Source organism: Phyllostomus discolor, chromosome 10 (genome assembly GCF_004126475.2).
Source record: "Phyllostomus discolor isolate MPI-MPIP mPhyDis1 chromosome 10, mPhyDis1.pri.v3, whole genome shotgun sequence".
In the NCBI taxonomy this organism is placed as follows: Eukaryota; Metazoa; Chordata; class Mammalia; order Chiroptera; family Phyllostomidae; genus Phyllostomus; species Phyllostomus discolor.
Window position 1 is genome coordinate 73,752,955 of NC_040912.2, and position 21,249 is coordinate 73,774,203.

The following is a 21,249-nucleotide window of genomic DNA, read 5'->3' on the forward strand; positions in this document are numbered from 1 at the left end:
AGCTTGAGCAAGTTAACGCTGATTTCCGTTACCTGCAATCAGACCATCCTGATTAGTATGCCGCGGTACCTCAGGCTCTGCCCCTGACGGGAGCTCAACTCTAGAGGAAAGGAGTGGGGGGAGGTCTCTGGAATTCTATTTAACACTTTTTCTTTTCTTCTCATGATAACAGAAAAATCTTTGATTTTATACAAGATGTACAGTATTAATATTTTATAACCTATAGTCAGACCAGAGTAAAGAGCTGACATCGTTGCTTCAGTTCCTGAAAACTCTAAACTCCTCTCATTCATTTTATGTTTTTCTTTTGATAAATCGTTGGATTTAAAAATTTATAGAAATCGCATTTTGTTCCAATGGTTACAACACAAGTAATCTTAAAACAAAGGTCTTTGTTTCCCTCTGTCTCCCTAGATAGAGATGAGAGGTTGAGAAAAGTTGTAAGAAACACACGAATAATGCCAATATGCTATGACTCAGAATTTGTTTATGCTTCAGATGAATTTGTTCACTCATGACAAAATATCAGTTTGAGTGATTAAATTCAATCAAAGCACCATTGTTGTTTATGTCTGCGATGACAAACAATGCCTTGTAGTTTAATTATTTGACTGTTTTACCTTTCATTGTTTTGTCATAGATTATTCTGACCTGAAATACTAATCATTCATCTTTCTAAATTCTAATATGATCTTCATGTTGTCAAGCAATAAACTGGAAGAAGCATGACCTTTGAAACCAAGTATCTTTAAACCATTGCCTAATTAGGCATTAGTTACAATTTCAGCAAGACTGAGTTTTAAACAGTTCCCTTTAACTTTATACCAATGGTCCATACGGCTGCTCTGGCTGCTAACCTCCTGCTATTACAGCATCTCTCTCTGCACCAGTGGAGTGGTTTTACTATCTCAAATGAAAAGGGACCTCAGAAAGCAATTTGCTTTGATATCTCATTAATGTCAGATCCAGTTTAACAACAATTTCTTCTACACAAAAATTACACTTTGGGGCAGACACATACAATATTTAAATGGGCATTAGTAAATAATTCTATCCAACGGGTCAATTTTTTAATTACTTGAGAATGCATTTTGTAGTTCATTGATCCTGAAAGACAATCTGGAGGCTACACAGAAAATTGACGGTTGTGTTACAAAGCTCGTTCCTTGACAGCTGGAAAGAGCCCGAGAAAACTTTTAGTATACAATAATTTGTTGTTGTTATGTACAGCAAACAGCTCGGGGTCTAGTCAAGCATATTCTCGACTCTTCAGGAGATTCAAAACTGGTCCTAAGGAAACTGTGGTTTGGCTAGTGACCCCCTTGCAGTTCCAGTCTTTGGGGAGTGGGTTGGCTTTCTCACTCGGCAAGAACACTGACTGCCACCAATACAACCTGCTCACCTGGCATGCCATGAACAACATACAATAGCAGTTGGCTAGGTTCCCAACAGAGAACACCAATTCCAGGTGTCTACCTTCAGTTTCTATGAAAACCCTGCAAGAGCAGGAACGTTTGAATCTGTGGATTTGATGTGTCTCTATATAGCTATTAGGACTTTCAAGGTAGCTCCGGGATCAGCAAGTGGCACTAGAGGAAGTAGAGTGTCCAAGGTCATGGCCATACATTCAACCCAGCAGTTCTTATTTTCACTGACCGAAATGTTAGATGTCTGAGTAGGAGTCTTTTGAAGATAAAGTTTGAAAAGCAGAGTATAAGGGAGATGCTCTTCATTTGTTCTTAATAGAGTATGGTAATCCTTATATCATCAGAGCTCAAAAGAGTCGTAAATCTAGATCAAGTAAGATTATCTCCCCCTCCTTGGAAACCCTTCTAATGAAATATCCTTCCACATGTTACAAGCATGATGGTCTTAGCTTTGGTTGTGGGTACACGTGCACAAAATACATGGCTTCTGCTTTTGCTTTAAAATTGTGTTAAATAGCATTGCTTATCAGGCTGTCAAAGTCCCATATGATACATTTCTTTCAGAAATGATTTACAAGAAAATTCATCCTGTCTAGAAAAATAGGCTTGCTCCTGTCATATAAAGAAACATGTGTATCTCATTGAATGTCCCTTTACATTTTATCTGCTTAGGAAGCTCAGAACTTCATGAGGTTCTTCATTCTTGCTACCAGATTAGTTTCTCCCTCCTTCAAGTGGTTTTGATGTTGTGCTTCTATTTGAACAGCTTTATGTGTCTTCTTGTCATAAGCAGGCAAAGCATTAATGATAAGTGAACACTAATATAGGAGCCAATGATGAAATTAACAAATTGACAAACATTCTAAAAATCACTGAAAATCAAGAAAATTATATATTTCACAATAATTTGCTTCTATGCTCAGGTCTCTTATTCTGTGTCATCAGCTACTGGAACACAGGCAGATTTCAAGGCATTATCAAAATAAATCTCCAAGGAGCTCAAAGAGATTCCTTTTTTAGTTCATCCACTAAAATTCACGTACCTCACATGACTCTCATTTGAAGTAGACTTATTTTTGTACCAGACACACTTCTGTCATGCTTCGGGGATTCCTGTTGCTCTCAAGATGAAAAACGAATCTTGAGAATGATCCATATGACCTCTCCTGATCTATCTGGCCCTGCCTTCTGCTTCACCCTTATCTCTGACACCTGCCTCCTTCAGATTGCACCTGTCCCCAATGCCTCGGAGGAGGGACGTTTCCCCTCTTGTGAACTCTCTCAGTCCAGCATGCCTCTGCAGGAGGCACTCATTGTGGATTATACCATTATACCTCACGTGATTCATATCTCAGCCCCCCAAGAAACTTCAAATCCCATGTCTGTTTTGACTGTTTTTACCAGTAATACAGCTTTGTAATACACCTATCACAAAGCTTAACACATTCTACATGCTCAATAAATATCTCTTGAGTGAATTAATAAAAGTTGCTTCTCTGATCACATTGAATTAAAAGAAGCAGATTATGGAAGGAATCAGCCCTAAACACACACACACACACACACACAGCAACATTATTCTGATAATGTGGAAGGGCAAAAAACTATAAAAAGTAGACAGAAGAACTCAGAAATTATTGGAGTCTAGAGACTAATCGTCTTAATAATCGTTAGACATTAAGGCATTTTTAATAGTCTTTAATAGCATCATTATATTACAGTGTGGTAAAGTAATTGAGGTCATCAAAGAAGGGTTGGGTTTTTATCTATCCTTAAGATAAAAGGGAAATTGGTAATTCACCTTTAAAATACTTTAACCAAGTGTTTCTTTGAAAGCCTTTCTTATTTTCTGTAGGTTACACTGAGTGATTGACAAAATATATTCATTTGCATTTTTCTTCCCACATTTTAACACTTTGGACAAATGAAATATTCCCCAGTCTCAGGTTAGAATAGGTAACTTTGTATTGTACCACTTTTCTTTTGCTCAACTTGATAATTTCAAGAAAATTATTTTCAAATTCCCCTTAGTACTGACATTCTTTTTTATTTTTATTATATTTTTAACAAAAACACTAATGTTATGTAATGCTTTTTTAAAATTCTGCTGAAAAAGAGAATACTCTGTGTTCAAAATAAACCAAATTTTGTTTCATGTTGCATGAACGAAGCCAAAGAAGTTTCCACTTGAATTCTAAATTGAAGATGACCTTGTGCTTTTCTAAGAAAGGCTGGCAGCCGAGGTCACTGGAGTGTATTATGATGGACAGCGCAGCGCTGTGCGTGGCTGGGAGGCATGTCCATTGTGTGGATTATAGCCAAACACAAAGAATTAGACAGCTCAGAGCATTCTATCATTTCATTTTAAAATAATTGCCAAAGCCATGGCCAGCAACCATTACAACTTTCGTGAAAGAACAGCGCTCAATGATTTCATCACTTCAGACAGGCAGTTTGACTATTCTTAGCCAAATGTCATGGATCCATCAGATTCTGCATCAGTTTCCTGTGACACGCACAAAAGCAGCATTTCTGCTTCTGCAGGAGGCGAATCCCATCGACACCACATTGTATGTAATTCTGTCTTACACGATGCAGCTCATTGCTTCAAATTGACCAAATCATTGAAAGAAATACAAGGAGAAAGAAGATGCAGAAGCTTCACGCAGCACTCCAGAATGGATATATACAGCAACTCCAAATCATTCACTTTCCTCAAGTTAACATACTGTTTAAAGAGCTTAAAATCAGTTTCAAAACAAAATGTCTACAATTCCTTCTCCAATAAAAACATAAAACAATTTTTAAAAACCTAACCTGTTATCAGTGGTTCCAAATAAACCTCCTAAGGTATTTCTGAAATAGTGATATTTAAGTAGAATAGTTTGATTGATGGAGGCTTATTTTTAACTTCTGCATCTTTCAGGGACAGATTAATGGTAGCAAAAAAAAAATGTTTGGGATTTAAAAGCAGGTGGAAAACCTCACACTTGATTAAAAGGGGAATTTCTGATCTACTCCGCTTGAGTATCTTCTATATATAGGGGGAAAATACCTTGTCTCTTCTAAAGTATTTAGAGACAAAAAATATGTGATAACTTACCATTAAAATTTACAGCCCGAATATAACCAAGTAGCTCTTTCCCATCAATGGTACTCATTCGTGGGCAAAGGCCAATGTAGCCAGGACAGAGATCCTTGTGCATGTTGTGCAGGGCGTACGCCATGGAATACACCGCATCGATTACAAACTGGACCTTCCCTTCCTGTTCGTAAGACGAATCCCGTGCAATTCGCTCCAGCCCTGCAACATGAAAAGGGAAACCATCAGTTGGCACTGTTAGATTTCACTGAAAGGTGGCATTAGGGCTAAGATTTCCATCATATGAGATTCATTTAATGAGACAAAACTATTTAATTTTACCTCTGCTTATACTAAATAAGGTTTATAAACTGGTATTAAATTATTTTAATAGCAACAAAAATACATAAATAACATACATATAGTTTCATTATCCTTATTTCTACCATATTGAGTCTTTATTATAGTATATGTTCTGGTAATTATGTATCATTTTGGTAGCAATTTGATCTTTTAAGTAAAATGAACAAGTAGACTTGTTTTTTTCTTAAGCTCAGCTCCAGAGGCATCATTTAATTAGTGACCCAAAGTCAGGTCTTTCCCCCAACGAGATCTGTTCTTGTTTAGACTGCGTTCTATTTGTCAGCCCTTTTTATAATTGTTAAATGAAAATATTTCCTGTTTATCTTTAAGAGAATCATTTCTTTTCTTCTTGACCTTATATTTCTATTTTATTTTATTTTTTATCTTTTCCAGCTTTATTGAGATATAATTGACACATAACACTTTGTAAGTTTAGGTGTACCACAATGATTTGATATATCATTGAAATGTTACATACGGTGAAATGATTACCACAATATACTTAGTTAACACATCCATCACCTCACATAGTTGCCATTTTTTTTCTCGTGGCAAGAACTTTTAAGATCTAATCTCTTAGTAAATTTCTAGTACACGATATTGTTTAACTATAGTCACTATGCTATACATTAGATCCCCATAAATTGTCTATTTTAATTTTCTATTAAAAAGATGTAGAACTTGGGCTGGCTTTAGCTCAGCAGGTACTTCGGTTCAAAAAGATGTAGAACTGTCAAAATGAGTATCATTCAGAATAATTATTTCTGTGTTTACAGCTGAGAATTGGTACTAGGGATTGTCATTTTAGATACAATAGAAGCATAGAATTAAAAATGAATGATAAATTTGATGTGAAAACTAGATGCTGTATTATGAGTTATAGTCCTACATTCTCGTTTTGAAGATGAAGAGACTGGGAGGCATGGAGATGAAATTCACTCAGGACACATTAGAGCACATACGGGAACCCTTCCCAGGTCTCAGCTCAAAGCCCAGTACTCACTCAATGCCCAGAAAAATGTAGATGACAAAATGTTTGGCACTCAACAAAAAAATCAGAGAAAGAAACTGAGGGCTTACTAAGGGTCCCAAAGGGATCTTTTACCACTTCCACATCCCCACAACCTTAGACATCCTGTAACCCTCGGAGAGACCAAAAGCAAGCACTTTAAACCTTCCTTCCCATGGATGCCACTTAATTACTTTTAATAAAGAGTCTTTCAATTCAGCAAAACCTCCTTTTCTTCACACTAATACATATATCCTCTAAATTCAGAGAGTTGAATTAAAATGGTTGTTTATATACCTGTTTCTTTACACTCTGATAAAACCAGTGGCTTTCCTCTGGACAAATGTAGTGAACATTTCATTCATTTTTACTCATGCAATTATTGAACATTTTCCTCTGGTCTCAATCACTTGCTACATTCTGACCCTGTAAATGTTGTTGGTTGGCATGCTGTTCCCTGCAGTCTGTCATGATCCTGAATTCTGCTTCCCCCTTTTCCACGTGCCTTTGTGATTTTTTTCCGATGGATCAACTTCCCATTCCTCAAGATTGAATCCTTCTTTTCTCTAACCTCAGAATCCATTCATTCTCAACTTTTTCACCCACTATTTTTTCTATGATTTAGAAATATAAATATGAATCCAAAATGTTGGTTATATGGTCCAAATCACTTTAATTCGTTTGGAATCTAGCTTTCTGAAAAACTCATTTTCCAGAACTTTGCTGTCACTTAACTTCCAGCCCACAGTTCCAATGGCCTACCATAGCTTTATGTAGTCTGTTTCCATGTCAAATTTAATTAGATCTAAAACCAGGCTATCATTGTAGAGAGTTACATCGTTATTTCCCTAAAACATCGTATTGAAGGTTTTGCAGGCTTGGGAGCACAGAGAGAGGGGGTAGATGTAACAGAGAACACCTTCGGGGTGCCAAAAGGTATATCGTGTCCTTCAAGCTGCCTGAGCTTCATGATCTAAGCTAAGATCCATGTGGATGTGGGGACACCGTCCTTTCCCTGACCGTGTGTGGCACTTTGTCTCCTGGGTCCCAGGGCAGTACTGCCTATGTCCAGAACACCATCAAGTGACTTGTTGAAACAGCCTTTTCAGCTTCTGCCTAAATTTCACACCCACAGTTTTAACCCCAAAATAGACAATTAATATATAAATACTGAAGGATGGTCACAGAAGCCAAAATAATTCAGTGATTTCTTAAAAAGATCTTATTTGGTAACCAGGCACTCTGAGGAGTCCAGGACTGAAGAGTTTCTCAGGACATAAGACCAAAACCTGGACAGTCCTGATCAGACAAGCAAGGCTGTTTCGGGGGGCGGGGGGGGGGGCGGGGGGAAGGGGCAAATGACAAGGAAATGTATTGAAATAAGACTCAAATTGCTACTTTCAGGGTAGACTCCCCAGGTACGCATGGAGATCCTGGTGGTCCATTTGTGTGCATTACTGAAGCTGATTACTGAAACTGATAACGAAGGATGGAGACTCTGCATCCCAGCACAGCTGTCCCCATTCTTGGTTATCTTCTCAAGATTCATCAGCGCACCCCAGATTTTTTGAATCAGATCTCCCAGCTAGGGACATGACAGGTCTGTAACTTCAAAGCACAGAATCCACCTGTCTTCATCAGGTTGGGCTGTTATAACAAAGTACCATAGACTGGGAAGCTTGTAAACAATAGGAATTCATTTCTCACCGTTCTTAAGGCTAGAAAACCAGACTTGGGACCCATCATAGTTGGGTTCTTGTGAAGGATATCTTCTGGCAGATTTCTTGTTATAACCTCACAAGGCAGAGAGTAGAGAGGAAGCAAGCTTTCGTGACGGTTGTAAGGGCACTAATCCCATTCATGAGTGCTCCACCTTCATAACTAAACCTCAACCTAATTATCTCCCAAAGGCCCCACCTCCTAATATCAACCATCATATCAGGGGGTGAGGTTTCAGCACATGAAGATGGGGAAACACACACATTCACCTCATAGCACGAACATCCCAGGTCATGTCGTTTGTGTTGCTACCCTGCAACCCCCTGCTGCAGACACACACGTGCACATGCACATGCAGGCACGTCTCGACTGTGAACATTACTGTTCGTTTATATAATTTGGGTTTTTTTTTTAATGGACTTGAAAAGAAGAGTGAGGATTTCCATGCCTCCATTACACTAGTGTGGAGTGTGGTCAGCAGGCATAGAATGCCCAAGCCAAGTGGATTCAAAGAATTAAGAAATTTGGAAATTTACCACAATTGATGGAATGTATGTAAAAGCTAGACATGTATAAATATGTTGTGTTTTTTAACTTCATCCAAAAGTGTTCTAGATTTAATATATTATGATTTTATTGTAATTCTACTATAACCACCCTATTAATCTATAAAGATATTTCTGAGCATTCAGTAACCAGAATAAAGTTTTGTGCCACATTTTCCTGATAAATGTTAATAGAGATGCTCCAACATAATAGATAGACTCTTCCTTGGATTTTCCTAAAAACATAAAAATAAATCTCATATATAATGGATTTATATTAATTCTCAAACACCACACCATCTTATTAAAGGGAACGATTTAAATTTTCACCAAACTCTTATTTCCCTTACTAGTTATAAATTCCAATGAGTTTGAGTGAAGACTGAGGATATTCAACTCTGCACATTTTTTTTCCTCATAAAGGGAAGGTCAGAAGGCTGTCCAGCGGCTGCTGTCACACAAGCCGATGGACACTACCAGTCTTTTTTTCTAAGTCAGAGTAAACACATGGTGACAAATTAAAAGACTGATAACTTATTATCACTCCTAAATTTAAAAAGAAATTATTTTGGGTTTTTTTGGGGGGGCGCTGTTTAGAGAATGTATTTTTTCTGTTCCTTAACAGTTCGATCTCATGGTGATACTTAAGGTTTTACAGGAATTAGTTTGCTCCTCACTTCCTATATTCATTTATCTCTTTTGTCTAAAAGAGGAACTTAGGAAGCTGACAGTGACTCATCAACTTAATTGGCTGTAAAATTTCATTATGCTATAGTTTCTAAAGTTAGCGTTAATGTGTTGCTATAAAGTGCTAAATATTGTCAAAGGCTGTATGTCAGTCATCCATTTAAAACACTGTAAAGTTGTAATGTGTTTTTAGTGTATAGCTTAAAATTAACAACATGTAGCAAAGTGTGTGGTGGTGGATGAAGTAAGCCTCATAAATTTTATTGCAAGATTGTTATGTTTTCATTAATGAAATCTACAACTTCTAGCAATATCTCATGTTCCTGGACACACAGTAAACTCTTGCTGGTCCAAGCAATGACATGTGTATTTCAGGTAAGGCCCTTCACACAGCACATGTATCTCCTTGGTTTTTGTTTCCTCTTACTAAAAAGACCAACCTGCTCGAGTTTGCTAAGTGCTCTATACATAACAATGTGGATGCCTAAAATGAGCCTGACGTAAATTATAAATTCTTTGACTGACACATAGTTGTTGAGTCAGCCTTGCTTTCTAAGAATTTCTCATTTCTTCGGATACGCTTTAGTTTCATAAATTAAAATGATAGGGGCTATTTTCCTTTCTCTGAAATTATGCAGATAAGGCTTCTAAAGTTAATGTAGTGATGATCTAATAAACAGCTGGCCAAATCAATGGGGGGAAAAGAACAAAAGTCATATTAGTCCTTTTATTCCTGGGAAAGCAAACGTTCAATTGGTTGACTTTTTTACTATAGCTTTAGCATGTAGTAGAAATAATCCACACTCTAAATTTGTGTATTAAAAATATTTCTTTGTTTATCTTCTCCCTGACTTTCTCTTAAGTACGCAGCTACTGTTCTAAACAATTAAATCATTTTCCTGCAGTTGCTGTGCAGAGATTGGTAAGAGAGAAGGAGAGAATTTGTGAGCTGCTATGAATAAATACATGTATGCATATAGGACCAAATTTTTCCCAATATCTCACATGTGTGTGGTAGGTGACTTTGAAATAAGTGAGAAACATGCCAAGAACTGCACTGCACACTAAAAGTAAATACAAGTCATTGAACACTGAAGTCAAACTGATTTGGTTTCAAGGACACAATAGGGAGAGGATGAGAAAGAAACATAAGCATGTTCAATTATACCGGAATATCTCTTAAGCACTAGGATGCCCAAGTGAAATGCGTACGCCTCCCCAACTGCAGAGAGAGAGCAACATGGGCCCTGCAGTAAGGCAGAGAGACAAACTGACTGATGGAGACAGCTGGCCACAGGGGAAAGAGGAGTGCCCGGTGAGGCAGACCTGGGATCAGGGCCCAGCCGCACAACTCGTAAGGCCTTGCACACTAACCTGAAGGAACCTCACTGAGCCTCAGGGTGCAACTAGGAAAACTCTCCAAAGGGACTTCTGTCATGGGGCCCCCATTGCTGTAGCCAGATCTGCTGGTCCCACCCCACCTCCCTGTGTTCCACTTCCAGGTCCTTGAATATCACATGGGCTCTCCAACCACAGGGCTTCACTTACAGGTCCACTCTGTAACTTTCTTCACTCCTTCCCAGGAGCCCCCTCAGTCTCCCAGCTTCAGATAACATGCCAACTCAGTTGTGCAGGAGCAGCGATTTATCTTTCTGTCTGTCTGTCTATCTATCTATCTATCTATCTTATTTAAGTTCAATCATTAATAATATTTTTTTCTTTATTTTTATTCTTGACACTATTTCCAATATCTCCATTTCCCCTCCTTTGACTCCCTGCACTCCACCCAACTCCCCCTTTCCCACTGGCCTTCACCACACTGTTGTCTGTGCTCAGAGATTATGCATATTTGTTCTTTGACTAATCCCCTCACCTTCTTTCATCCAGTCCTCCCCTCCTTCCTCACCTCTGACAGGTGTCAGTCTGTTCCATGTGTCCATGCCTCTGTTTCTAGTTTGTTCATTAGATTCCACATATAAGTGAGATCACACAGCATCCGTCTTTCTCTGACCGGCTTATTTCACTTAGAATAATAATCTCCAGGTCCATCCATGCTGTCACAAAAGGTAAGATTTCCTTCCTTTTTATGGCCATGTAATATTCCTTTATGTAAATGTACCACTGCTTTTTTACCCACTCATCTACTGATGCGCACTTGGGCTGTTTTCATACCTTGGCTTTTGTAAATAACATTGCTATGGATATATAGAGGTCCATATGTTCTTTCAAATTGGTGTTTCGGGATTCTTAGTGATATTTAATGATTCGTTTTCAGCCCACATCAGATGAAATATCATCATAAATGCTCGGTTCAAATACTGAAATTGTTCAGTTGTAAACAGAGAGCCAAGACTGGTATTAAAAATTATTTCTGGGATTGAGGGGAAAAGTAAACTGAGGCAAACATAGCATGAACACAGAGATAAAAGTTGGGAGGCAGGGTATGTAAAAAGTGGAAACAGGCTGAAACAGTGGAAAAGAAAAGTAAGAGGAAATATATTTCAGATGTCAAATGTACATATTTGCACACAATTAAATCTGAGAGTAAGGGTTGGAGGCAATGAGCAACTATGGAAGTAAAGAGTTTCGAGACTGGGTGGTAGAATATTGGCACCATTAACAAAACTTGAAAAATCAGGGAATAAAAAAGTTCAGTTTATGACAGTTCCCCAACTGCATCGACACCTGCCAAAATGACTGATCTAGAATATTCTGCAGCATTTATGACATCTTCTACCACAGTATAAGCTTTATGCAATTATGGAATTATTTAAAGAATAAAAGGTCCAAATATTTACAGTAATCATGTAACAGTTATGTGGCTTATTAATTATTTATAGCATTGCAACAATCTAAGCCACTTTATGCAGTGCTGCCATAAGGCCGATGGCCTGAGAAGTCAAAAATCTGTCTTTTAGTGCTCACACCACGGACAGCTGACTTTGTCCTTGGTCAATTCATGATTTTTTGGGGCAACTGCTTACCTCTCAGAAAGAATTAGAGGATTGAACAAGATTATTAATTAGGGTCCCTTCAGGGTAAAATTCTGGATTCTAAAGCATGTTAACTCTGTTTCCTCTTTTCACTCTCTAAGACCACTTGAAAATTATATAAGGGTGTAACTGAACAAATACCATTAAGCTCACTTCTCCAAAAAAAGTTTAGAATATCCAGAAACTGAGCTACTGTTGACCTGCAAATTTTGCAAAAAAAAAAAAAAAAAAAAGGCAAAATTTTTCATCCTTCACTCTCTGTTTCATTAACCGCATGACTGCATTTTCACTATTCTTAGACTTGAAATAGATATCGGATCTGATTTTTCAACAAGGAGAAAAGTTTTCAGTTCTCTTTTTATTTTGATTCAATGTTTGAAAAAAAAAAGTATAGAAAATAAAATCAGAGCCCTGGCTGGTATAGCTCAGTGAATTGAGCACTGGCCTGTGAGCGAAAGGGTTGCCAGTTCAGTTCCCCATCTGGGCACATGCCTGGTTGTGGGCCAGGTCCCCATTTGAGGGCATGCAAGAGGCAACTGATCAATGTTTCTCTCTTACATGGATGTTTCTCTCCCTCTCTTTCTCCCTCCCTTCCTCTGTCTCTAAAAATAAATAAAAGTTTTGTAAAGAAAAGATCAGAAAAGTGAAAGGGAAGGAGGACTGGATTAAAATGGGTAGGATACTTCACAAATAGCATCTCTTTACTCCTAAATTATTGTTACTATTTTTTTTACACATAAAACAACTAAGACTCAAAAAATTGAATAATTTACCTAAGATTACATATCTATGGCAGAAGATGATAAAGTCAGGCCTGACGCAAAACCTCTGCCACTACTACTACTCTGTCCTCTCTGAAATGTTCCTTAATTCTTCCAACTCCAGTTTAATTTTCACTTGGTTGAATTCTTATTTAACTTTCAGCCACTGGACATATGATTGTCTTGTGTCCTGAATTAATTAGTAAATAGAGACCTTGTGTGCACATGTGTGTGTGTTTATAAAAAATAGTGGAGCAGGAATTAAAGAATAGTATAAAACAATATTTTTTACAGAAACACTGACTAAAAATGGCAATTGGATATTTGTGGTGAAAACCAAAGCTAATAATGCATGTAAATTTATATTTCTAAAAATCAATGGAGTATTTTAGCTTTGGAAGATAAGAGTGCATGTGTGCGTGTATTCATAAATCCATAAGATGTCCCTAGATAAATAACATCAAGTTCAAAAGAGAACTTCACACCCAAGGTTCTGTTTTGTGGATTCTACAGTAGGCTTTGTCAAGGGCCTCTGTGTAAACAGACTGTTTAACTATGGACTAACTTGAGCCTCAGGCTTATCTATTTACAAAAGGCAGAGGAAATGAGAAGATAAGGGGCCTCAGCTGAAAATCACCTGTTCTATCTCTTCCTCTGTAATTTAAATGTCCTCCCAAGAACTGAAGGCTCTTGGAGGCCTGAGGACGTATCAGGTGACACTTGTGAATTAAGCACTGAGGATTGGTCCCTCAGCCCACAGTAACTTCTCTCCTTTGTGTCCGGCAGAAAATGCTTCAGGCAGGTGCCAGGTGTCCCCTTCAGGGGTTAAATTTTCCATGCAATACCCTAGGGTTCTTAAAACACCGACTATTCTAAAGTGAGAGGCAAATAAGACTGTATCTTTAGGCAAAACAACAGGTTGTTTTTTAAAAAAGACATTCAGAAGGAGAAGTTATTTCATAGATATATCCCTAAGTCCCCAAACAAACAAAAGAGACATTTGATTAAATTCAAACAGTTGCATTTTCCCACATAATTATCTTAGATCATGCATATAGGGAAAAAATTTGATTCAAAATAGCATATAAAACTGTTGATAAATAGAAAACTCAATAGTCGATCATAGAGTTTCTCTCCTTAAAGCATATTCAATCTCCCCCATAAAAGAATTCAAATTTTCCCTTCATAATTCCCACTTCAGCAGGTGAGAGTTCTCATCTCCCACCACAAAATATTTTATAGTTACTGCATTGGCTATGATGTGGGTTAGGATTTGCTTTTTAAAAATTTCAAGTCATGAAAGGCAAGGACCTCCATCCCAGATTGCTCTATCCAGCAAAGCTTTCAATTAGAAAGGAAGGGCAGATAAAGTGCTTCTCAGATAAGGTCAAATTAAAGGAGTTCATCATCACCAAGCCCTTATTGTATGAAACGTTAAAGGGACTTATCTAAGAAAAAGAAGATAAAAAAATATGTACAGTAAAATGACAGCAAACTCATAATTATTAACAACCACACCTAAAACAAAAACAAACTAAGCAAACAACTAGAACAGGAACAGAAATGGAGATCACATGGAGGGTTAGCAACAGGGGAGTGGGAGGGGGAGAGACGGGGAAAAGGTACAGAGAATAAGTAGCATAGATGGTAAGTAGAAAATGGACAGGGGGAGGGCAAGAATAGTATGGAAAATGTAGAAGCCAAAGAACTTATATATATGACCCATGGACATGAACTGAAGGGGGAGAACGTGGGTGGGAGAGGGTGTGCAGGGTGGAGGGGAGTGAAGGGGGTAAAATGGGACAACTGTAATAGCATAATCAATACAATATATTTTTTAAAAAAGAAGTTCAAGGTTAACATTAAAATAATAGAAATAATAAAAGTTAAAAAAATTTGTAATTACAAAATTAACACACAATCTTAGAAATGTGGGGAGGGGGAAGATAAAAAGAAAATAAAGAATGTTTACTGTCAACCATGTTAACTACCATTCTCATACTGGTCTATTGCCTTATGATGGGGACTCAAGAGTTGGAAAATTTTAGTTTAAGGTCAATAGTTATAAGCTTAGTAAGTAGGTAAGGCATATATTAAAGCTTTTGTTTCAGAAACTACAGATAAGGCCCATCCTGGCTCCTGGGAGACACACCTGACCTCCTGGGACACTGCTAAAGACCATAGCCTGGGGGCAAGTGGAGGCATCTGGGCCACCGTGTTCCAGGGGGAGGCAGAGGACCACCTGTCCCTGGGCACAGCCAACTTCCCAGGACAAGAATGCTGCAGTTTCTTTCACCTAATTCTCCCTAAATTTCAAAACCCCTCACAGCACCTCGTATATTCCCTGTTATAAAAATGTTGGCCTGGAAAGAAAACGTAAGACAGTTTTGTTAGGGTGTGAACCTGCTGTCTTCTGAGATCACCGGCCATCTGAATAAAGCACCCATAAGGACTCAATCTCTGTGTCTGCTTATTGGGTTTGGCAAGTGACAGGCAGCACGAGCTCCAATGTCTTTCCAGTTTCACTTATAGGATTTCCTTCTTTCTCTTTTTTTTTAAATTCTCATCCAAGCACATATTCATTGATTTGAGAGAGAGAAAGAGAATGAAGAAAAGAGGAGAGGAGGGGAGGGGAGGGAAGGGGAGGGGAGGAACATCTATGTGAGAGAGAAACATTGATCGGTTGTCTCCCATGTGCATGCCCACCAGGGATTGAACCACAGCCTAGGCATGTGCCCTGACTGAGAATCAAACCTGCAAAATGTTTGGTGTACAGAACGACGGTCAAATTAAGATGATTCTAACTTTTTAAAACATACTGTATTTACTTTACCTATAGTGAGAATTTCCCTACATGGCAATAAAGCATGGTTTTTATGTTTAAATTATAGTTCATTTAATGGATTCAAATTTTGCATTTAATTCTTTTCCAAAACTCAGTGTGATATCTGATGCAAGGTAGGAGGAATCTTAGCATCATGTTTCCCAAACAGTAAACCAATTCTTCTAGACTATTAATTAAATGAATATTCTTTTTCCCATTAATTTACATGAAGTCACTTTTAACATCTCAAACTCATATATTCTTATATATATTTGGAATTTTTGCTCCAGTTCACTTGTCTCTTAATATGCCAATACGACATATAATTATTGTAGTTTTATAATAAGTTGTACCATCTGTTCATACAAGTTCTAGCATTTCTCTTATTTTTAAAATTAGTTACAGATTAAGTCCTATGTCTTCTGCACAATAACAAAACAATGCAAAGGAACATGGGCTCTGAGATCAGACAGATCAAGATTTGAGACTCTGCCTCTGAATATCTTATTCTTTACCTACCAAATGGGGACTTAAACTCTAGAGTTGCACGGTTGTTGTGAGGCTGAAGTGCAGAGCATCCGGCACATTATTTAGAGAATAAATGGACACCATTATTTGTCACATGGGCTACAAAATACTTAACCTTCTATAATGTGCAACCCTTTTTCAATTGCACAAGGAAATAAAAATATAAACCATATATATGTATATTCATAAACTCATTCCATAAACATGATAAAGGCAATTTATGTTCAATGATTACGAACAAACACCCTGCAGCCAATCTGCCCTGGGTTCAAATCAAACACCACCATTTACTATTTATGAGACTTTAAGCTCCTGAAATTCTCATGACTAGGTTTTCTTATCTATAAAGGATAATATTATCCTTTTTATTATCTATAAAAGGATAATAGAGGAGAATAATAGTATTGGCCCATAGGGTTGTTGGCATAATTAAATGAGTTAAGCTAAATAAGGCAGTCTGAAGAGTATATTGAAAATATAAGTACTATAAAAGGGGATTCTTATTAACATTAGTCATTAAGCTTTTGTGATACATGACAGGGTCTGTCCAGAAAGTATCCAGCCACACACTATGAAAAGTGTCTCTACATTTATTGAAGATGATACAAGATACAGGAAACATTGTGTATAGGACAATGATACCTCAGTCCCCTTCAAAGCAGGAACCTTGGGACCTCACACAGTTCTCCCAATCGCCATCAGCTGCCCCGTCATATTTTCCTGAATCTCATCAACGGCCTGAGATTTTTTCCCTTTCAAAGGTGATTTGAACTTTGGGAAAAGTCACAAATCACAGGACACCAAATCTGGGCTGAGTCCCCTGGCTGATTTGATGTTTTGCCAAAAAAACTCTACAGGGGACATGATGCATGAATGGGCATGTTGTCATGATGAAGCTGCCAATCACCAGCTGCCCATAGCTGCAGCCTTCTGAATCATCCAAATAGTTTCCATGGAGGAATGTTCAAGCTTAATGCAAAATCTGACGCAGTTTCATTGCTGTACTTGCTCAATCATTTTGAATGCGACAGCTACACAGTACACATGCTCACTCAAAGCTTCTACCACCCCTACTGACCAGTACTGTGAAGTCATCATTGTTCACGCATGTGCATTCCAGCTCACTCTCCTTGGCTGCAAGGTGACATCAATGTTGCACAAACCATTCTCATTATATTAACAATGATTGGACTTTTTTCCAAAAAGACCCTGTATTAAGCACTGTGCTGGATAATTACCACGAGGTAAACTAATACCCACCTGGTCCTGGATGTGATGGAGTGACAGTGGGGCTAAGATCTAACAGGTACATGGGAGTGAATTAGGTCAGACAGGGGAAGTAGTGCGGAGGGGACACAGAGGCAAGTGGCAGCAAAGACTCAGGGATGGAAGAGGCAGAAGAGTATAAGGGACTAAAATAAGGCCAGAGAAGCTGAAGCCTGGTAGGTGAGTCCTAAGGAGTGGGTGGGGCCAGATTATGAGGCCCTGCAGGCTACCTGGAGTCAATTTGTCTTCTTCCAAGAGCAGTGAGAAGCCATTGAAAGGTAAAATCGGGTTTTCCGTTAAAAAAAAAAAAAAGCACTGGGTCAGAGGAACAGATAGGAAAGAGGAAAATGTGGATGGGAAAGGCTAGATGGGAAGTTATTTTATCATTTGGAAAAGGGCATATGATGGCATGGGCTAAAGTGATGATGAAGATGGAGAAATGTAAATGTACTTGAGACATGTTAGGAGATACAATTAACAGGATTTGATGGAACCTCAGCAAAGGGTACTGCCAAGAGCGACTTCCAGGTTCCTGGCTTCAGTGTGTGGGCAGAGCCTGCCGCTCAAGGAGATGAGCAACTGCCTAGGCCAGAAAAACACTGTCCCACCAGATAACTGCATATTTGCCTAATGAGTGATCACCACAGCGTGTGGTTTCTGTGAAGATGGGCCAGGGAAATGCCACCTCCTGCACCAGATCTGCACCTCCTGGAAACTGTCTGCTCACTTGGCAGTACGGAAATGTGTCCTGCCTGATCTGTGGCATTTATATGTTCACGTCAAGGTTTCATCACTGGGCTCGCACTTTTATTATTAATTACAAACTCCCTAGAAATAAATGACAACCCAGAAGCTGGGGAGAGAGATGGCACTGGAATTGTTTCCAAGACTGTGGCATCTTTCAACAACTGACTTCAGTCATTCTACTGGCAGATTATTAATAGTTTTCTCTCAGTTGTTCTCTTTTGAACAAAAAGCTGAACAGTAAACATGACAGCCTGCATAAAAAATGCACACAGGAAATAAAACTTTTCTCCTTTCCACTCTTTCAGTTCTACCTTCCTTCTCCCCTGCTTTCTCACATTTTTGTTTTAAGGCTTTTGTCAACAATGAAGTAGTGTTACTATGAAAACACATATTATAAGACTCTAGAACTTATAATGAATGAAATAGGAATGCTCATGTTAAAACAACCTTAAAAATCATCCTATCTGCTGTTTTTCAACTTCATGGCATAACTTATTAGTGGTTCTTAAAATCAATGCTTGAGCACAGGCTGCAAACCAAAACATCACAGGTTTGATCCCAGTCAGGGCACATGCCTGGGTTGCAGGCCATGGCCCCCAGCAACCGCACATTGATGTTTCTCTCTCTCTCTCCCTCCCTTCCCTCTCTAAAAAATAAATAAATAAATAAAATCTTTTAAAAAATCAATGCAATGGGTTACAAACAAGATCACAAACAATATTTTAAAAGTAAAACAGAAATCAACTGCACCACACAGAGTAACAGGAAGTATTGTTTCTTAAAACTTTTTCAGGTACAAGGCATGTGTGTCCTGGGTTGCCACATACAACAAATTATTAACCTGGAGTGTGGTCAAAAAAAGTTTAAAACTCATTGGCCTAGTCCAATCTTCTTATTTTACAAATGGTGAAACTGAGGTAAAGGAATGCCGAGTGAATTCCGGGGCCAACAGTTCACAAAAAGGCAGAGCCAGGAACAGAACCCTAGCCACCTAATTCTAAGCCTCTTCTCTTCACATCACATTGCTTCTTTTTGGCTGCCTTTCCCTCCTTTTGTAATTAAGTTCCACTGAGGATAAGAAAACTTGAGGGAATCACTAAATGAGTTTGCCCATGAGGAATGAGGAAAGCCTTGGAAGGATTAATTAAATGAATGGGAAGAGATAAATAACAAGAAAGTGTGAGTTATGGTAAGGTTTTCTCTCCTGCCGACTTAAAAGGCATATCAGTGGAAACCAACCACATTCAAAGAACCCTGGGGTTTCTTGGCTGTTGTTAAAAATGCCATAAAATATAAAAAGCAATGGATTTTATAACAGAAACATGCATTTAAAAGAGAAAAGCAGAAGCACCTTACGTGTAAAATGCATACCCTTTTAAATGAAAACTTGAGGATATCAGTGCATAGTCCCGGACCACCGAGATGACAAAGGAAAACAATCATCGCCTGTGTGCAATTCGGTCGATCCTCTGGGTGACTGACTGGGTCTTTCACTTTTCTTCCCAACTTTAGGGGTCACAGCCCAGGCGTAGGTATAATGCCAGTGGCTGATTAAAGCAGGTCGCAATCTGTCTGGTAGAGTTTCAATGCCATCCTTCAAAGGGACAGGGACCAGACAAGATGACCTCCCTTGTTGCCTTCCAATTAATTCAGCCAGCCTCTGCTTCTATCAGACATCTGCAGGGATGCATGCCACCTACTCATTCCAAGTCCCCACCAGGAATCGGTAAACACACCGGCTGCAGACCGCGTTTAATGAATAAGCAGGGTTCATCTTTCAGTCTTGATTTACAGCTTCTTTCTAAATATTATTTTCTCTCCCAATAACCTGCAACCTCACAAAAGGCAAGGGTTGGATCTGCCTCCTCTGATTACCCACAGGGTCTCATCCAGTGCCCAAATACAGCTTAGGTTAATATCAATGTTTGTTCAACCAGATGGAACTGAATTTCTTTCTAAAGAAGGACATATCAGTAAGATAATTCCAATTGTCTGTGCATAAAGCCTCCATCCCCTTTGCTTTAACATTCTACAAAATGCCACTCTAAGAAATTATAATAAGATAAAATAAAGTACAGATGGGGAAAAAATTGTCAAATAAACTAAAGTTATGCCTTCTACTTTTATGTTTAAATAAAAGGTAGAGTTGATAGGGGTGTTTTGCGTTTCATTTCTTTCCACAGGGACTGGTAGGATAGTTTTCATAATAGAAAAAATAGAACATCTAAGACTAACTGTATTAGACAATGTTGAGACAGCAGATCCAAGATGAGGTAAGTGCTCATTTTGAATCCCTCATAAATCAATTTATTGCTTCCTAAACAGTCATAAGACACCAGTATTCATTAAGCAGAACTCATACATACTGTTGCCAATCTAACTAATATAAACTGTGATGTCCTTCAAGATTACACATACACTAAATTATACCTCATGATTTATTGTGAATCCTATATGGACCTAGAAAACTTTCCAAGACAAAAGTTGAATTGTGGCCCTGGAAGGACTAATTTAACCACCAAGAGACTGTTCTGGCAACAAGGCTCAGCTTCATCTTGAGGAGTGGAGCATGATTGTGGAGTGCAGGACCCACAAAATGGCATTGGTCTGATCAAAGTAGCATAAAGTACATAAAACAAAGTGGAGTCACTCATGTCAACCAAAATGGCTATCAGCCAGCAATGACACTTTGGTTCAAGAGGGAAACTACCTAAGTCATAGCAGACTCGTCTGGCAAGGAGACACATTGAAGGTGCCTGCACATGTGATCAGAGCAGCCACGTCTGCAGAGCAGGGCCACCCACAGACAGGCTCCTGGGCAAATTCCACTCTTGCTACCAGGGGTGTCAAGCAGAACAACCAATTACCGCCCATAGGCTCCTGGGCAAATCCCACACTTGCCATCAGGGGTGCCAAGATATTTACCGAAAACACCCAGAAGGGTGGAGTACCACACTTTCAAGGTATGACTGAGGCAGGTTCCAGACCACTGCTGAGACAGCCGAGCTCCACACACCAGAGTTCTGCTCCATGCTATGCTGATCTCCCTTGGCACCTGCCCTGTGGGACTGAGGACTTCCTCTGTCCTGCTGCCCACCTGGCTCCGGAGGTCCTTCCTCTGGAGACTCTGACAACTCCCTTGCCCACTGTGCTGTCTCCTGGACCTGCAGACTGAGACTCTGGGACTCAGGTTTCTTATTCCCCACACATTGCTCTGTGTGCATGTGATATGTCTCTCTTAGGTTGTTAGAGTGTGAGTAGGGTATTAATGTAAGTTGATGCTCTACTTAGAGTTGAT

General features: G+C 38.8%; 1 protein-coding gene across 1 annotated transcript in view; it reads right to left on the bottom strand.

The window, feature by feature from the left end:
• GRM8 (glutamate metabotropic receptor 8) overlaps positions 1-21,249 on the bottom strand; it is a 796,332-nt gene that overhangs the window by 326,768 nt on the left and 448,315 nt on the right. Inside the window, 1 exon segment of the mRNA XM_028526153.2 lies at positions 4,531-4,731. Within this exon segment, the coding sequence (XP_028381954.1) occupies positions 4,531-4,731 (201 nt within the window).